General features: G+C 40.2%; 1 protein-coding gene across 1 annotated transcript; it reads right to left on the reverse strand.

Annotated features, from left to right (window-relative positions):
* Nucleotides 1-538: 538 nt before the first annotated feature.
* Nucleotides 539-12,207, reverse strand: tp53inp1 (tumor protein p53 inducible nuclear protein 1). Its single transcript, XM_003456428.3, has 4 exons — nt 11,969-12,207; nt 9,025-9,417; nt 4,919-5,453; nt 539-4,585 (listed from the first exon to the last, which is right to left on the reverse strand). Exons 2-4 carry the CDS (start codon nt 9,155-9,157, stop codon nt 4,363-4,365), a joined length of 891 nt encoding a protein of 296 aa, XP_003456476.1. The 5' UTR covers nt 9,158-9,417; nt 11,969-12,207; the 3' UTR covers nt 539-4,362.
* Between the last annotated feature and the right edge of the window lie 7,699 nt (nt 12,208-19,906).

The following is a 19,906-nucleotide window of genomic DNA, read 5'->3' on the forward strand; positions in this document are numbered from 1 at the left end:
TCTCTGCTCTTGTTCTACATAATTGATTCCAGCTAAATAGATTCAATAGGATGAAAATTTAGACTGAAATACTTAAAGCTCTTGGTAATATAGTAGTGTAGCAGATACTTGTAATATTATTTCAAAGGTGGATACAAGCATCAGTTTGTGCATTTTGTCCGTCTGATGCCACTAGTTTGAAAAAAACCATCAGTCACTTGTCAGCAGCTTCTTGTTCTGAGGCAATAGTGCTAACCACTGCACCCCCTAGAATATGAAGTTATCTTTTGCACTATTATGTGCTATTTCTTTGTTTTTGGTTGTTGTATTAATAAGCAAAACTGAGGCTAAAGAAATAGACAAAGACAAGACAATTGTGTATGAAAACATTTATTATAGGCTAATAAGAGATCACATGTATTAACTATTACAGTCTGAAAACAGATGACCCCACTTTTAATTAGCTTTTTTTTTTTGTTTCTGATGTCAGAACAGAGTGAATTAATCTGTCATACATCCAAAATACAAAGGAAACCAGTTATGTTGATAAATAAAAAGGTAACCCTAAAACTCCTACACCTTTTTTCTTTTTGGCAAAGTGCAGTATTATTCCAGTAAACTACACAAAAAAAGCAAAAAATGACAAAACAAAACAAACAAAAACCCAAAAAGTCTAACACTTAGTGGAAAAATGCCATAAAATATTCTTCACACTTACAAATAAAACAATAGGAGAAAAAAGAGGCTTTGCTACATCATTCTGTCTGGTTTGTCGAGTCATTATAAAAGCTGTACAAGGGCTGGGCGGATGGTGGTGGCGAGAGCATATGAGCTTCCTCCGAATGATGCATAGTTGGTTTCTGATGTTTGTCTGTGTGTTTTAATTTATTATTACGTCCACTTAAAAAGTAAAAAAAAAGAAAAAAAAGAAAAACGAGTTCAAGTTCTTCATTGATGCATTGTCATCATAACATTTCAACCTGGAAGGCACGTGATCCACAAATTTCAAGGCATTGAACAAAAAGCATTACAAATCCCTGTTAGATTAATGATGGAGAGATGAGCCGAGAACAGATGCTTAAGAAAAAAACCAAGAGAACAAAAAAACCCCAAATAAATCGTTTAAGGCTCCTGACAGCAGGAGGAACCTCCGATCCCTTCTGTCTTTAAGTTTCTCTTTTTCAAAAAATAAAATGACACAAAATAACATCGTTCATGATAGCAAAACTCAACTGCAGAGAGAGAGAGACATTCGAGAAAGGACAAGAAAAAAAAAAAGCTTGAAAACACCAGAGATCCACTCCACTACCGTTTACGATTATTTACAGTAAATAACAAAAATGCCTTACAGGGCTTTGTTAACAACGCTACCTTCCCAGAAACTTGACTGGAGACATCCAGTCAAGTTTACAAGACGATTAAAAGACCACACTGCAACAGTTTCCATTAAAAGTGACTGAATCTTTTCTCCTCCATAATATGTGTTCATACCACACTGCATATCTGTATCTTCAGAACAGGATCAGTTTCCAAAACATCATCGTTAGGCAAATTTACAGTTTAGTAATTTTCTGTTGATGTGTGTAAGGAAATTAAATTTTTTTTAAAAGTTGGTAAATAAGCAAAATGTGAAGTTACATGTAGAGTCCTTCACCTGTTCTGAAATTATTTAAGAACACAAAAATGGTTGCCGATTTCTGCCAGAGTCAAATTTTCTGCTTAACATCAGACAAACATACATGTTTAAACCTGTTTACCCTATATATATTTAAATAGTCTTTTTTGGCAGAAATGGTCTTCCAAAGGTTTTAGTCACTCTATAAGGTTGGTTATTTCTCAACTTTTGCAGTGTGGCGACTCGGCCCGGGCTCCGCTTATCCCTACAGCAGACACATTAAAACATTAAACAGTCTACCCTTTTAGAGCACCGTAACCAAGAGCTGTTATCAAACACTCAAACAATTTTTAAAAAGGACATCAGTATAATAAAACTACGGAGAGATTAAAGATCGCTGCTACTTTTTTTGGTTTAAATATTTAACGAAATGTAACTACGTTAACATGGAAAAGAGAACAGTTAAAATAGCATAAGGTACATTTCTAAAACCATGTTGAGTACAGCTGAGCAAAATATATAAACATAGCTGAAAAAAACCAACAGTTTCTCTCCATCCTGATGGATTTCCAACTGTCAACTGACAGTGTCAGAGTTCATTTCACAGTCCCGGGACCAAAAGACGTTTCTGTGACACTAAACAAGAAGTTGATTATTTCTCACAAAGGTTTTAACAGGGGGAAAGCACGCAGGGACATAGCTGGAAAAAGTCCGAGTACACACAAAGAATCATCAGCCGTCAAGTAAATCTGCATTTTCCTAAAGAGTAAAGGTGATTGGTTGTGACCCTGAGAAGTGGACTGCAGATTCATTTAAGAACAAAAACAAAACAGAAAAAAGAAAGAAAATAATAATTATCCAATTTTTTTTCCCACCATCATGACACTAACAAAACTCTACAACCATGCAACAGATTGCACACTATCATAACCAAACACACCTAAGCAAGAAACCATAGACGCATATATACCAACTTCATACTGATATGTAATTTGTTTTTTCTTTTCAAAAAATATTTTTGGAAGTTTTTTTTTTTGTTTTACATACTTTAACATTTCTATTTATCTGAAAGCTACCGTTAAAACAAGGCGTTTAGTGATGTTTAACCCAGTATTTTTTCAATTTTTTTCCTTTTTTTCTCCTTTAAAGAAATATCGTGAAAAGTACTGAATTATAAAGTCAGAGGCAGGTTCAGCTGGAGCTGCAGGACGAGCAACATGGAAGTTTTTCATCTCTGGTGGTGCTGCAGAGCTCAAAAAGCAGGAACTTAAAGGAAAAATACCCTTAAAAGGCTTTAATACAGGTGTATTTTGCTTTACTGGCTTCAAATGTGGCGTTTTCGTAGCTTTTTAATAATCAGTCAAACACACACAGCATAAGGTTGGGGGAACTGAAGGAGCTCCTTCTGCAACCAAAGTGACTCACAGAGAGAACCGCAGCACAGAAACTAGAAATCTATGTCTGAAAGTACGAGAGCAGAAAATGGACTAACAGGCAAAGCAGCTACAGTACATAGTTAGGTTTCAGTCAGACATGATTCTAATTGTGCTGAAACTCTCTGTTTTCAGTTAACACACCCTCCAGTTTCACAGGAGAACCTTTGAATGCACGTGTTTAAGTCTGGCTGAAGCGCTTAGTATTAAAACATAACAGCAAGAACCGTGTTTTTTATAAAAAGAAGAGAATTTGTATTGCACTTATAAAGAGGCTCAAAATGTTGCACTTTTCTTCTGTAATAAAGATGTTATAAAGCTTTAAACTTTCACTATCAAAAAGGCGTGATTATATTAAAGTCAGCTGTAATAAAGCAGAGCTTCTGTTCCTACAATTGTTATGGACATACCCTGTTCTCCCCTAAAATGCAGGAAGTCACTCAAGACACAAACAGAGCATTTAGTACAGATCACTGATTATAAGCACGTGAGATTACATAAAGGGAATTTTTCCTTTAAACCCACCTAAACTTCATCCTCTAGTGTGAACAGCCCTTCACTGGCAACATATTGGGAACACTGCATTCCAATACTCCTGCATTGATTAAATGAAAACGTTGTCCGGCTGCACTGTCTATGTTCAAGTCATTTAGGATCTGAAATGTCTCCTACTGCCCTCAGTCAGCCCAAAAAGTTGCCTCGACGACTAGCAGTCCCACTGTGAGACCCTGAAGTGACACCACCAGACCATCCTGCCACACAGTGAACCTGCCACTTAGTAAAGTGACCTACAGCATTGATTCTACACATTAAGGTGACCATAAAAAAGAAGAAGAAGAAAGAAAAGAAAGAGAAGTCATCATGACCTCGGTTTCTCTCTGTGATTGGACATACAATGATCTGAAGAAATAGAAGAAGAAATGGTCTTGTGAAAAGGGAGGGGAGGGGGGTTAACATTATGACCTTTACATATCCCTTCTTCTCAGTATCAATACATAGGAGGAAGGAGGATGGATGAAGAGGAGTAGGAAGCAGGGAGTGAAGTGAGGGAGGGAGAAAAAGTCTTCACTGGCCACATTACAGATATAAAAAGTCAACAGCCACCTTCCCAATTTCACCACCCATTCAGCTTTCAGGAGAAATTAGGTGTGAGGTGTGTAAGTGGTGCCTGATGACGTAGTCAACTTGCTGCTGGTGTTTGTTTATTGAGAAGAAGAAAGAAAACAGAGATGAATGCTTGTGGGTGGCCAGTGTTACATTCCCGTACTGCTTAAAGTATTGAGGTTGATGATGATGATGATGATGATGATGATGATGAATAGTGATGAGGATGTCTCAGAAGTTGAGATGCCTCTGGCTGGGCTGGTGCAGGTGCATGGTGTTGGCCTTTGGGGGGCGGAGCAGGTTGAGGCGTCGCAGGGCCTTGCGGGACATGGGCTGGGTGCGTTGGGTGGGGTTTCCCGGCCTTTGTTGCACAAGGCCGGCCTGAGCAGAGAGCGCCGCGGCGTAGCAGGAGGAGTGAAGACTGGAGCGCCGCTGTGAAACTGCCACCTCTGGCCTGCAGGAGGCAGAAGTATTCAGAAGAAGGCAGATTAGTTTTTAGTACAAAGCACAAAGTAATTTATCAGCTGCTTCAGAACATGCATTGGTTTAGAATTATGTCCGATTATCAGGAGCTTTTTTGAAGTATCTGCTACAGTGTGTGCTCTTTCAGTTAGTAGATTATTTTTATTAAAATGTCTCAAAAAGCCTGTGACTGGATAAGCTAACACTAAAAATGGCTGACAACAGGGACACTTCTATTGCGAAGGTGGTGCCTTTGAAGTGTTGTCCATTTGGCTTGAAATCTATTTTCCCATGATGATGAAATTGGACAGAGCCCAGATTTTACCTGTGACGAGAGCCATCTGGCGTTCTTCTGGCCTTCTCCTTTCCACTTGAGGCTGTCAGGCTCGCAGTCATCTCATCGGACGAAAAGTTCAATTCCGGCTCATGTGAGCTTGGTGGCAGGGGGTCAAGGTTCAGTCGTGGGATGCTGTGGTGGGTGTAGACGGACATGCTGGGGTGTTCGATTAGCAGGTTCTCCAGAGGGCTGGGCTCCAGGACGATGGGAAAGGTGCTACGCCCGGTGAAGCAGGGTGGGGGGGTAAGAAACCAGCTCTCCTGCAGAGAACGGGTGTCCACACGCAGAAACCCACTCTCCTCATCTTCCTCATCTTCATCTGGACCGCCGTCCGGGTCGGTGTCAGCTGTCGAGTTGAGGGAGGTGCAGGAGGCGTAACGGACGGGTGGGATGCCCATGGGCGAGGGGATCATCACCAGCTCATCATCTTCTTCATCCTCCTCTGCCTCCACCTCCTCGTCTTCATCTTGGGTGACGGTGGATCCTGAGTGGCCATCGTTACACTGGCTGGAGCCGGCTTCAGCTAACGGGTGAGATGAAGGTGTCATTAATGGAATGAATTATATTTTCATTTATCAGTCTGATGATAAAAAAAAATCTGAAAAAAAAAAAAACTCATGAGAGACGCATCAGATTTTATTTCTTATGAAAAAAGTAACACCTGGATCTAAAAAAGTACCAAGTACTAGTCATTCACCACATGCCCTTACAGGCAACTTTTACAGCAGAAACAGTCATGTGAACAGCCTGTTACAAAAACAGGCTTTTAAAGCTTAAACCTATTCATTATTAAGGCTGCTTTGACTAAAAGGTGTGTGAGGACACAAGCTGCTATGGAAGCTAGGTGTCTGCTACTCTGAGTCACCGAACTGCGCCTCATGACAGTGTTTGTGCCTTTTTGAGCATCTTTAAGCCATCATCTGTCAAACAATAAGGCCTGTTTTGTATTGACCCTTCAGGAGGTGGTGGTGGTGAATGTCATAAAATTGTAGAAGCTTGTTTCCACAACTAAAAACAGAAAAAGCAATAAAAACATAAATACATTTTTAAAAATAACCTTGGGTCATTATCTCAAAATTTGGACTTTGACTAACTTGAAGTTATTTTCTCATTTTTTAGTTATTTTCACAGAAGTTTGGGGTAATAAATCTAAATTTTAAGATACCAAAATCAGTGTTGAAATAATAACCCGAAACTTTGGTTTATGTTGTTTTTCAGTGGTGGAAAAAGTTTTCATATAAACTTAAAATACATTGGTTATACACAAACCAGTGAAAACAGATTCAAAAATAGGCGTCCCTCTCTCTACAGCGTTTCTTCGTAAACATGTTCTGCGCCCTGCTTTTCCAAAATGTTTCTCTATGAGATCTCAGACCATTTGGTTTACAGACATCATAAATCTAAGTCTCCTTTATGCAACAGGTCATTTACTGTTCCAGCTGTTGTTTTGATTTTAAAGTGAAATGCCTGTGTAATGTCTTCAGTGTACCAGCAGGCGGCACTGTGGCTTGGCTACGCAGCAGAAGGGAACCTGCCAGATGTAAACAATAATTTTCTGGAAGCTGATCAGCCAAACAGCTGCAAGCAGGCTGACAGCCTGACAGCTCAACATTGCATGCCCAACGAACCACAGCTTGCACGCATGTTTCTGTTTGAATTTGCAAAAATGTCTGTCTGCTGTTAACCCCAGGGAGAGCAACCTAAGCTCTCTCTACAAGAAGCAGCATACGCCACCACTGCTCGTTCTTTTTCACATAAATCATCGTGTGCAGCAAGCACGCATACATCCTGCGCTGCTAGCTATCTTATGCAAAACTGGAGGCTTGCCAAAAGCTGCGGGTCGGGCTCTTGTTTTGATCCAGCCACAGCTTCTAATGATTCACAGAGAAACAGGAAGTTGTGAGGTGGAAGGCCAACATGATCTCAAGCTAGCAGACTGGATGTTAAAAATAACTTTGTGTCGACAAAGCAGACATCTCTGCTTGACTTCAGTTTTGTTTAAGGATGGGGCCTTACTTTTGTAAATAACGTGATTATTAGAATGTTTTAGTGGTCATCAAACACACAGGATGAAGATAAAGGTTTTTTGACCTCCACCCTTTCATCGGCCAACTCCTCTGACCTCAGTGCTCTCACTGTTTACTGTTAAACTGCAACTTATTTTCCATGCATGTGGGGGAGTGTTTGGAGCTCAATTTCTACACGTGACATTAATACCGCCCAGTGGCTCTGACTCCCTGGAGTTCATAGAGGAGTCCTTGTTTACCCACAACAGGCCAGAGAGGTTGCAGGGTGCTGACTCAGTTCGCAGCAGCTGATCTTCTCACTTCATCCTCTCAGCAGCGGGACAGCCCCCACTGTCCGAGCCCCATCAGCTGCTGATCTCTTCCTGCGGAGGCTGCAGGCGTTTGCAAACACAGCAACTCAAGGTATGCAGTGTCAACTAGACAACAGGTCTCCAGCTCTAGAATGGGGTGCAGGTAGTGTTTTGTACACTTGGGCTCACTGTACATCAGGTTAATGAGGTCAGTCCAGATTATGAAAGGACGAGCTGAACCTCCACATAACCCTGTCTCCTCCATGAACCACAAAGGCTCAGAGCATGCAGAGCATCAGCAGAGCAAACAGACAGCATCACCTTTAACCAGACTTCTTCAGCTCCTGGTCTCATTCAACCACATTTGCAACGTTCAAGCCATACTTTGTTATAACATTATTACTTCTTACTCATTTCTGACACTATGTGTGGCACATTCATGAGCCTGTGTTCACACTTGATAATATGCATGAGTGATGACAGGCCATCAAAACCTTATTTTTAAAATATTGCTCTTGACATGCTTACTTATGTGATAAAACCCAAATGCCATTCTTTCACCACACAGATCTGAGAGCACAAATGTTTGTAATAGAATAAATAATAAGTCCTCCTTAAATCAGCTCAAGCCTGAGCTGATGAGAAACCTGACAGAAAATGTCAACAAAACATTGAGTCACAAATACACTGAGCTTCTAACAGCCTTGTACAAAACATAGCATGGTGTAGCTTTGTGATGGAGAAACAGATATGATGTATCCAGGTGTTTTTATAGTGAAGGGATGTTCGAGGCAACTTTCTGCCCATCCAAGTTTACCTCTTGGAAGCACTGGGAGCTATTTTTACCTCATCTGGTTCTCCAGGCACTTTTGTTTGACCTGTTTGCAGGTTGACTTGCCCATAAACTGCCTGACATCCAACCTCTTCACCCCCTCCAGCTCGAAGTGAGTCAGACAGCCTCTCTTTCTCACCTGCCCTCGTGCCAGAAATATTCACACGGTTATGGAATTTTGGGAGGGGGGGGGTCAATTCAAGTTAAGACCCACTGTGGGTTAACAGTGCACCAAACCAAAGCTGTGCCAAGAATCATCCAGAGCCATTTGGGAGTCACTGCAGTGTGTCATGTTTCTGCATACAGTGTGTGGGTGGGTGACTTGTTGAACTCCTCTGTGTCGTGTCGTGTCTGTTTTGACTGGAATCTTTTTATGGTCTCAGACTGCACTGGAAACTTGGCATGGTTTTTACCTGCCATTACAAAACTCTAAAGTTATACACTGTCTTTCTAGCTGGTTGCTCCATGTTGGATTAGCTCAGTAGCCTTTCCTGAACTCACCGTCTTCATCAGGGGGTGGACTTTGCTCTAATCTTCCTTAAACTGATTGACTTTTTTACTTTTGGCATATATGCATGGCATTTAACACTTGCTATGCATATATCTGAAGTGTGTGTGTTTCTAATTTGTTTACCTATTTAAACCAAAGTTTTCACATATGCCATATCATGAAATGCTGGATAAAACATTTCTGCTTGAGCCCTTTGTTCCTCCGTGTCCTCCTGCTAGAGTCAGCTTTCATTTCATAGTTTAGTTTACAGTGTTTGGGGAACAAAAATGCATTGTCTGACAGCTGAACAAGTTAAGCAAGTCTCAAAGTTGTTCTAAAAACACTGCTGCATGTCAAAAAGTTTTATTTACCTTCTACTTTATGGTACTACTGCAAGGCGTTGACTGATTACAGATTCTGAACCATTAACTGGTTCTTGTGAGAATCAGACTTACTCAGGTAGTTGACCAGGATCCAGTCTTCATCCTCCTCCTCTGTCTCCTCCACTTTGCCGTCCCCAGGTCTGCCGCCTCGACTCACCTCCTCCACATCGTCCCCAAAGAGAGCACTGGCGAACCTCTGGAACATCCTGAGATGTCCTGCAGGGGCGTGAGGATGAGGGAGGGGTCGAGGGAGGCGCGTGGCTCTGGGCGACGGCGGGGAGGCGTTGCGGTCGCTTTGGTCATCAGCTGCGGGGTTCACAGCAGGGGGAAGGCTCCGTAAAGGTGCTAAAGTGCATCAATAAGTTGTGGTCATAGATCATCTGAGGGCCAGCAGGTGCAGGCTGGACATCGCTCAACGTCAGGATCACTTCAGTGAGTGCAAAAGTCTTCAAAAGAAAAAAAGCCCTGAGAGGCAGAGAAACATGAGGATTCTGTTATAAACATTTACAGGTGCTGGTTTTACACACAAGGCCTCACATCCTCATCCCTCATTAAAGATGTAAGGACAGAGCCTCAAAACACACCAGGGCTTCCCAGAGAAATGGTTTAAACACAAACACACACACACAAGAACGACTCTAATGACAAGCCTGTTAGTATTCGCCTCTAGCTGCACAAATTTCCGGGATGGATTAATTTCCTGTCAGACTTGATGGTCATGAGCAGCAGCTGCGGTTTCTTCAGTTATTGATCTGAAGGAAACGAGCGGAGAAAAAAGATGTCCTGTCTGTGTTTAATTCACGTGCAAATAAAGGATCTGCTGTGCTCAGAGGACGTACAGGCACAGCTGGCTGGCAGCCTGTTTGTTGGCCTAACTACAGCCTTTCACATGAGAAAAGTAGAAAGAAATGAAAAGTCACAAGTGTCACTGTCACCCTACAGCTGCTGTGTAAATGGAACCCACTGGCACGATATTAGCAGATTGAAGCCAAGTGTACTGACCCCCCACCCCTCTATTTTGGCCTTCACTTGACAAATTCAGGTTCCTGTAATCTGTCCAAATGAGCTCTTTTAACTGTCCAACTGACAAAGTGCAGACCAGGGTTAAACTGCAAAATAAGAGCCCCACGGGAATAAGGTAGTGGTGGGAGTGGTTTAAACCATAAGGAGACACATGATAGCCCTATAGATATTACTTATGGCTAAACAAACAAACAAACAAACAAACGATGGTGCTAGATGCAAATGTATCATCTATAAGACTTCCATTACATGTAAAATATGTGTAAACTGAAGAAAGTGTGGCAAATATGATAAGCAATTTCATCATACTTCATGTATAGGTGTGTTATGCAACACATGAACACTGCATTAACAGCTGCAGTAGCTCAACTGTTGTAATAACAGCCTTATATTACATCATTCACAACCTAATCATTTGTTATGAGTAACGAGCTCTCTCAGTGGATAAGTGACATTTTAATTTTATATATCTGTTGCCACTTTTTTCTGCTTACGCAAAATGACTCACGATAAGTTATGGTTTATCCACGAACACTTAAACATCTAGTTACAATAACTGTAATCACCGGTAGGAGGCGGAAACAAAGCACGGCACTCGATAAAAACACTTAAATTCTCATCAGCAGCAACAGGCCCAAATATCCGATTTTTTTCTCCCTACCCTTGAAGGCGCATTAGATTCGAACGCATTGCCTCTGGCTGTGTTGCGTTTAAAGCACTCTTCTTTTCAAGAACAATCTAACCCCGCCTCTGTAAACATCGAACAGCTGTGAGGGACAGAAAACAGAAAACGCTTCTGACTGACTCACTGTCTCACACCGACAACAGCAGGCTGATAATCTGCAGCACCTGTTTCTCATTCCCCCTGCTCACCCTCCTGCCCCCCTACGGCAGGTCATTTCAGGATAGGCCTAAATAATTTACACGACTTTATTCCTGTTATTATAATAATAACCATACACAAAGAAAAGCTCTCCCGGGCTTGGTTAAAGCCTGGTTAATGCCTGATTAATGCTGTTAAACGGGTCACTGAACGTCAGCGCAATTGATGCATCTATTACATCAGATCGCGCTTTGTTTGGGTGTTGAGTGCGAAACGGGCTGTAAAATAAAGATGGGCTGTTGCATGGCGTATAAATCAGGTGTCTATACAGTATGCAGTCTGCGGGATTAAGAATAACCCCATAAAGTGGGATTCAGTGGAGGATAAGATACAGATTACCCACGTATTAGCTGACAAACAAGAGTTAATACACAGCTAAATTCAAAGGGTGCACGCTTTTACCTTCACCTTAGATGATTTCGGTAGAAAATAGTTAAAAATTGTTTGGAGATGCCATGTTATTTCGCAAGCCCCCCCCCCCCAAAGATTCCTATTGACTTTACAGCACAAAAGCAGCAAATAGTCATTACGAAAGGAATACTTGACACCTTTGCCTGATAAAAAACCAATTACCACGTTAAGTTTGTTCTCAATGGACTGATCGAAGCGCTAATGTGATTTGGCCTCCAGACTGTGGGGGGATAAAAGCTGAAGTGATTCGGTAATAATGTGGAGCTACAGCAGCCTAAGAGTGTTGGACGGTTTCGATGGTTATACAAGGAAAGAAGGAGGAGGAGGCTGTAATTCTACCCGCACAGTGCTGGACCAGGACCGCATATTCACTTTAACTTTTATCTCCGTGTGATATGATATCAAATATTTTCCCAAAATAAACTTACTCCAGTCGAGCAAAGGCAGAAAGCTGTGCAGAGCCACAGCAGCCAAAGCCACCGGCAGAGAAAGCCGAATAAAACGCACAGTTAATGCTTAATAATGCAGCCTAGCTTCTTAATTGCTGTATATCTACCAAAACACCAAGTGCCTCTGCTGCTGTATATCTACCAAAACACCAAGTGCCTCTGCTGTTATGTGCAAGCAATTTATATATAACACCGAAATCAGAGGCTTTGGGTCCGGATATATTCACCGAGATGAAAACAAAGAGCTCACCTGCGGCAGAAGGAGGAGGAGGTGTAAACGAGTCCAAACCGTGATTAAAATCCTTAAAAATGAGGTAGATGCGTTACTTTTCGAAAAATAGAAAAACTTGAGGTTTCTTCGCGGAAGAAATAAAATATAAAAACGTTACTTTAAGGACTGCACATCGGGAGTCACAGTGCGGCGTTTCTTTTCAGTCCGTTTCCTCCTCAAGCCCCCGACTGCGCCTTCTTTTGTTGTTGTTGTGGAGCTCAACAGCTGATCGGCCGTGACGTCGTTAAGGACCGCCTCTCTGCGGGAGGAGCCAACAGGAGCCCTCGAGGGGCCAATCAAATGAGCGTTAAGGGCAGTCACTAACCCACGTGACTCCCTCCTCCCTCTCCTAAGGAAAAAGAAAGGGACATGACTGGACAAAGCGCTCAGCTGAGCAAGACTAATTGTGTGTTTCTTTCCCCCAAAACAAGCTAATGTTACATAACAGAGCAGATATCCGGGTCCAGCCGCTGGGTTTCCTGTTTTCTAACTGTTCAAACACCCCCTTAGAGTCATCGGGTTTACAATTTTATTAAAATACGATTACACAGTGAGGTTTGAATAAAGTTTTCAGCTAAAAAAAAGAAAAAGTTTTGAATACACCCTTCATCAATGCTTAGCTGAGTTTTACTGCTTTCTGCCTTTAGCTAGGACTCTGAATATCAGTAAAGAAGTAAAAGAAAAGAAAAAAAGCAAAGTCTGTTCAAAGTTCTAATATAAACGTTATAAAAATGAATGATTAAGATGGGCTATCTAACATAGTTGATCATTTACTTTAGAGTTAAGAATCATTTAATTCGTTTTGACATTTAGACATAGGCATACTAGACAAGTTTTGGGGCTCATTTGTAAGTAATACGAGTATCTATGACGTTTACAGTAGAGAAACTGTTTTTGCTTGAATTACGTTAAAAAAAAATGCTACAACAGCACTTAATATTTAACAGTTTAGAAGCCAAAAAAGGTTGATGTGCTTTCACAACATTATATTTGTCCCCTTCCTGTTTAGGCATAAAAGAAATGCAAAAATCCAGTAAAGATCAGTGTGCACAACATTGATCTTTACTGGACTCAGCAGTCTCAATCCTCAGAAATGCAAAATTAGAAAATGCAGCCCTCCCCCATGTTTCACACTTCATCCTCTTATCACCCTCCCTGCACCCAACCAACAAGGTGGAGGAAGGGCCATCACTTCCAAATAAAAGGCCTTAAAGATGCACTTGGGTATCTTCACTGGTCTTTATCTACAGCTGTAAAGTCGATACTCTTATGTTCAAACTACACACTATGTTTTATTCTAGTATTTAATGGCATATACAGATTAATATGGAGCATCTTTCAAGGTTGGCAATCTACTTTATATGACTCAAATTCAGACAAATTTCCTATTAATAACATGATTTGGATATAAATAGAGCAGACTGTGAGGGATTTTAGGACTACTTGGGGATAGGGGTGTCTGCTAACTTTGCACGGCAATGCAGGCTTGGTAATAACAGATACTATGAACAACTATTGCATAACAGTTGTTGGATTTAGACATGTCAAGAGTACATGGTATGCTGGATTTGTCTTCATGTTTAGATGAATGAAATTCTTCAGTGTGGCCTGCACTGCACTGTTTTCCGTTTAAACTGAATACTTTACCACTGATTCACTGACCTGTTTTTACAGAGAGCAGCAGCCCAATAAACATAATGTCCCCATTCTAATAACGCTTTTATTAACAGTTAACTTTTAACTAATTTACTCGTGCTATATTAATATTTAATACTGGATTAATACCACTCCTTCTGAACAGCTGTCATAGGTATCCATTACAATTCCCAAGACACCACATCAAGTATCAGGGAATCAGATGAGTTTTTATATTAACATGACTTTAACAAGAAGAACAAATATGTTGGACCTCTTCCTAATTTTCACTGTTTATAAGCTTCTGACTCGCATGCTTGGCTCCAAATTCAAAATCATGTTAACAGGATGGAGATAACATCAATTTTTTTTTTTTTTTGGTCAGCAGCAGGCTTAATAGGATCCACCTTCGGAAGGGTGGAAGTAGGAAACCCAGCCTTCACCCCTTCCCCTTTTTTAAAATCTCACCCTCCCATTGCCCTGCACACGACCCACACTGTGGAGGAAGGGCCACCAGGCCAGACAAAAGGCCTCCAGGAAGTTGAGTTATTCTTCTGTGCATCTCGAACCGGCAGTATGTTCTGCTCTTTATCTCCAGCTATAAAGTTGTTTTATGAAGATGTTATGGTGTTCAAAGTACAGACAGTTTTTTTCTCATAAATGTTAGTATACATAAGGTGAACATAAACATGTAGGTCTAACTTTATAACATGCTATAATGCAGTTGTAGATAAGATAAAAGTGGTCTGTCATCTAATATTTTTTATTGTGGACACCAGTAAGTGCAGGTAGCTTTATAAACAGATAATCAATGGAAAGTACTCGCTTTTAAAAATGTCCTCGTATTGCTCACATCAATTGTCACGGTGGTCATAAATGCCAACGATAGGAACACGAGGGTTTTTCAGAACAGGACATTTAAAAAACATAATGATGAAAATAATACCATGAGTGAAATTACATGAAATATGAAAGACTTAAAGAGTCTTTTAAAAGAACTTTGTTCACAACATGAGGACAATTGTGTGCTGACCTTCAACCTCTTAAAGGCAGGTGATATTTCTTTTAGTACACTTCAACATAGTACACTATGTATACTTCACTCCTGCTTGAACAGTGTTTGTTTTTTAACAGAATTGGAACACAACATGTTCCCTTTTATCAGAAATGATTGTATTTCTTTGTACAATGATTGTAGTACTTTAGATAATGTAGACAAAACAACTTGTCATTCCTTCGAACACGCATAATACTTAAATTTTACATGTGGAATAAAAACACTTAATGCGCATAAACCACGGACTGTATATAAAAGATTTACTTAGCCCTCTTGATGGTATCCATTAAGGTTTCGTAGTCATGTAACCACTAACCACATGGCATTAACTTTTCCTCCATTTTGGGCATGTTGACAATTGTGGTGATAATGTAGGGTTAAGTGAATAAGGCCGGGTGTCACAGGCCTAGAGACATGTCCAAAGCCATCTGACAAACACTGAGAAATCACCGTCTGCTTGGCAAAAACCTACTTGTGATTGCATTGGTTGACAGCAGATTGCCCCAGTCACCTTTAGTTTGCATGAAATACAGCGACTTCTTTAAAAACACTCACCAGCTACTCTGTGAGCTGTAGTGAAAGAATGAAAGCAGGTAGCAGGCTGTAAACATGCTTATTAATTGTATTAAGATGAGTATTTTAATACGTAACTCTATGGGGATCGATTCATTCTTGTAGCCAGCCTCAGCTGGCCGTGAGAGGAACTGCACTTGTGTTGGCTGTTGTTTGGCACAAATATCAAATAAGACTACAACACATGGCGCTGTTAGCTAGCTTGATAGCATTAGTGCCACCATATTAACTGAAAATGTATTCCTCCTGGTCGGTGGTACCTCCACATAGCCAGTGTTGACAGAAGTCAGATATCGGAACTCAGAATGACGTGACTTTTGAGTTGAGTGCATTCCAGATGTAAAGTCAGAAGAACAACGAAAAACAGGATTCATTTTGCTTCTTAGCATAGTAGAAAAATTTGTGTATCATTAGCAATACAGCACAATGCTTGTGTTTTTTGCTCTGCAGGACATTCAAGGACAAAGCCTGATCAGTGGTCTATGCACAGCGTATTTAGGGAGTCAAAAAAAACAATCTGTGGCAGCACAGATTTAAAGTTTACAGCTTTACTACTGTTTACCTTCAATGCTGCCATATTGGATTGTGAACTCGTTACTCTTTAACTCATAGTTTTTACCATTATTAGTACACAGCCCAGGTACTAGTGCACTTTGGAACACTCAAAATAGCAAATATTGAAGTATGCAACTTGACATACAGCACAAGGCTCACTGCAGTCTTTATGAATAGATGCTTCCCTGTGAAATGTCCCATTAAATCTTTCCCTTTTAGTCTTTTCCTTCCAATCCATATCTTATATTTTCAAATCTTTTTACTAAATATTTACACTTGATGTTCATGCTTTTGTTTTTGAGGTTTTTGTAATATTGACTAGCTTAAGTTTCTCTCTTTTGTTCTCCCTCCAGCTGCTTTCTCTATTTTTCCTCCAAATGTGGAAAGTTTGAGTTTCAAAGCAATATTGGAATGATGGTAGTAGGAGGAGTTGACTCATTGACTTTTAGATGTTACAGGGCTGGAATGCTACTGAGTATATTTACTCTTCTTACGTAATTTTAGACTGTTGTTCTTCACATATTTCTTCTACATTTCAGAACCCAACATGACACTCTTTAACTTTATTAAACACATCTGGCTACTTAGAATTCTTTAAAAACATGCAGTTTAATCAACTTGTGAAATACATAAGGGATCACTGGCTGTGCTGTCACTCTGTGCAGTCTCTTTGGATGTATTTTGAGTATATTTTGTTTTCCCTAGTCTTGCTTTGTCTACCTGGCATACTTCTTTTTCTTCTCCCTGTAGCTGTTTTCTATCTTTTTTGTATTTCACTCATCTTCTGTGTGGCTTTGTGTGTCCCTTTGATTGTTTTATGTCCGTTTGAGCTTGTTTTGTGAGTCTTTGTCATTATTTTTTGCTATTTGACAGTGGCTTAGGGGTCACTGAGGTTGTTTTGCTCCCTGATGGGATCACTGTGTCTCCTTGTGGTCATTTTGTGCATCTTTGTGCAATTTTTGTGAAGATGCTTGGAGTTCGTTTTGAACTCTTTATAGTCAAATTGTAGCTCTCCGGATGAGTTACTTTTCAATAACAAATGTTAGGACTCACTTTAAGCGGACTCTCTGGCCCAGAGCCACCAATCCTGGCAGTATGCCTGACTTTTCTACAGCCGTCAATATCCACACAGAAGAAATGTGATTGGTTCAAGCAAACAGAACAGAAATTCCAGTAGAACATCCATGTGGAAAAAACATACAGGTAAGCAGAACACAGGACCAACATGTTAGCCTACCATGTTTTTCCATTTCCCAAAACACAAGGACGCACCTGTACCACTCTGACAACACAACGCTGATAAGATGTCCTCAACTGCTCTGTTTTATTTTTCTTTCTGCACTGTTACATCACAGCTGCTCCATCCTCCCAATATAACGTCCATAATCCTAACTTGTATCATAAAACTAGAAAATCCAAATAAGCATTCTTGGTATTGAAAGGACAGATAAAACAAATGTAGTGATATCAGCCTGTTACGGGATTGTTAAATAAATACATTACAATGTTTGACTTGACTGAAACAATAGCATCATCTTTCTTTAATTTCTAAGTCTTATTGGTGTTTTTAACAGAAGAACATATATTGGTCCTCAGTGCCACTCAGTTTTATTGTTGTTGTGTAGAAACTCTTAATCAGTAAGCTATTCTGTCTGACTTGTTTCCTTCATTATCACAAAAACACACACATACTGTTGACTTGACCACATACTCGATGCCCTGCTACCCCAAAAACACATACCAGAGGACCAAATTTTCTAAAAGCAGTTCCAAAAATTATGCTCTAAACTCCTCTATAATGACAAGCTTGTTTGGGAGGTTCCCAAGTCTTTTTTGAATTAAACCTTAACACGTGAGAGGTAGTGAGACATGAACTGACACTTGAAAAAGGAGAGTGGGTGTGTGGATGATGAGCTAATTCAGGTACTCACTGTCTTTTAAATTAAGGCTTGTTCGCTGCTTACGCACACCTAGTTTGTTCACATAAGCTGTTTCTTATTAACAAATACTACAGGACTAATGAGGCACATTCTCTGTCCTGTGGGTGTGTGTGTGTTTGCATTACCTTCACAGTGGGGACATATGTGTACACCTGTTTTCATATAATGAGGAGCTGACTTCTTTACAGGGACAAACAAATAAGTCCTCAAAACTTAAATGGCTAAGATTTAGTCTTGGTTTAAGGTTATGATAAGACGAGGGTAAGATTAGATGCAGGTTAGACTTATTAAGGAATGTCCTGTGGAGTGACGCAAACCCCGGTATCTGTGTTTATGTGTAAGTAAACAGGAGTGTCATGAACCAAATGTCCGCTTGCCAACATAAGTACTTAGTGTTACACTTCACATTCATCCATCACAACAATGCACAGTCGCCGTCCTTCTGCTGCGGCTTTATGTAATCGAGCTAATGTTCACTGTCTGTGTTGCACAATTCTGTCCTCGGCGAGCAGACGGCAGAGGTCAATGACTTTGTTTTGATGTCATTCAAGACTCACTGAGTAACATATATGCTGCACAGTGATCACAGGAACCTACCAGAACCTGTTTGTACTCATACTAAAGTGATACTTGCTGCAGCTTTGAAAGGTGACTGTAAAGAATTCAGTTTGCTCCAGGGATTCCAGCAGTGGTGAGTGTTAAGGTGGAGCAAGGGTATCAAAGTATTTACAGAAACTTCTAAAACATCCTCACTCGTGAAACTATTGAGAGGCCCATGGGAAAAAGTCTGTAATGAACTCGGTAATGATTAAACTGTGATGTCATATTTGTAATTCATGTTGGCTAACATGACATAAGTAACATGTAACAGTAATTACATGGAAAATGTGTTTTCTTAGCATGCGTGTGGATGTTTGCATATTGTTTTCAGTTTTTATACATATGTATATTTACATGCACGGGCATGCATAGTGTATGTGTACATGTAAGAAAGAATGTGTTTTTTACCATAGGAGTGTTAATTTACTCCGATCCTAACATCAAGTGTAGAGCGAGATTTTGTTTGTGCTTTTTTGTCTCATGTTTTCTTCAATTGTGTTTTTTTAATCGTATTATTAATAAAATGATTGAAAAATAGTACTTAGAGTAAGTGATGTACAAACACCTTGAGTGAATCTAACTGGTCCCTTGCCATTAATGTAACTAAGGAGATGTTAAACATTTAGGTGTATGGAATAAGCAAAGGTATAATCCTAAAGAACCAACATTAGAACATTATATATTCAACTTGGAATTTATGAAAGACACGGTGTCATTTGAGACATTGTGATCTTGATAAATTTCAAAATATGGAATTGTGTTTTATTTTCCTTGATAAATATATAACTAACTCTTATCTGTAAATAAAGGTGTAGCCTCAGAATTGAAACTACGCGGCATTGCTTAAACTCTATACAGGTTGCAGAAGAAGACCAGTTGTATAGACATTTAGGAGAACATTTCTTTATCAGTGACCTCAATAAATACTTTTCTGATTGGTTTATGGTCTAGGTTGCTAGTTTCAAGTGTCACGCAATACAGCATCATATTAATTTAGTACATTATGATCATAAGCAGGGAATGCGTCACAGAGCAGGCCACTTTGTGATTGACAAGCTACTACCATATGCGTGTTGTTGGTATCTCAGTCAGATCCACCCCTTGCTTGCAACATAAGCTTTCAACAGTCAAGATGGCACAAATGGTCAAAAGCTCAAGGCATCAACCCAATAAGCAATGTCACTGTGGCCACATCCATCTTTTATATACGGTGTGAACTTAAATCAAATTTAACACTTTATCAAAACAGTTCTTGTTTTACATCTGCAACGCCCAAAGAAATAAAGACGCCCTCTCAGTCTGTTTTCAGTGTCATCTCCACATGTTGACTGTTGCTATGGTGACAAGCAGTCTGTCAGGGTTCAGCGGTTGATTTGCACTTTAGATTCATGACGTACACATGCAGAGAGGAATGTGGGCCAGGCCGGGAGTAGCACACTGACCTCTGAGGCATAAGAGGTCACAGCTTTACAACTAACGACGATCAGTGACAACATCTAATTTATCTTAGAAAATGTAGTGAATCTTTATAAATTGCAAACATAATATTTCAAAGTT

This window comes from Oreochromis niloticus, linkage group LG11, assembly GCF_001858045.2.
Source record: "Oreochromis niloticus isolate F11D_XX linkage group LG11, O_niloticus_UMD_NMBU, whole genome shotgun sequence".
In the NCBI taxonomy this organism is placed as follows: Eukaryota; Metazoa; Chordata; class Actinopteri; order Cichliformes; family Cichlidae; genus Oreochromis; species Oreochromis niloticus.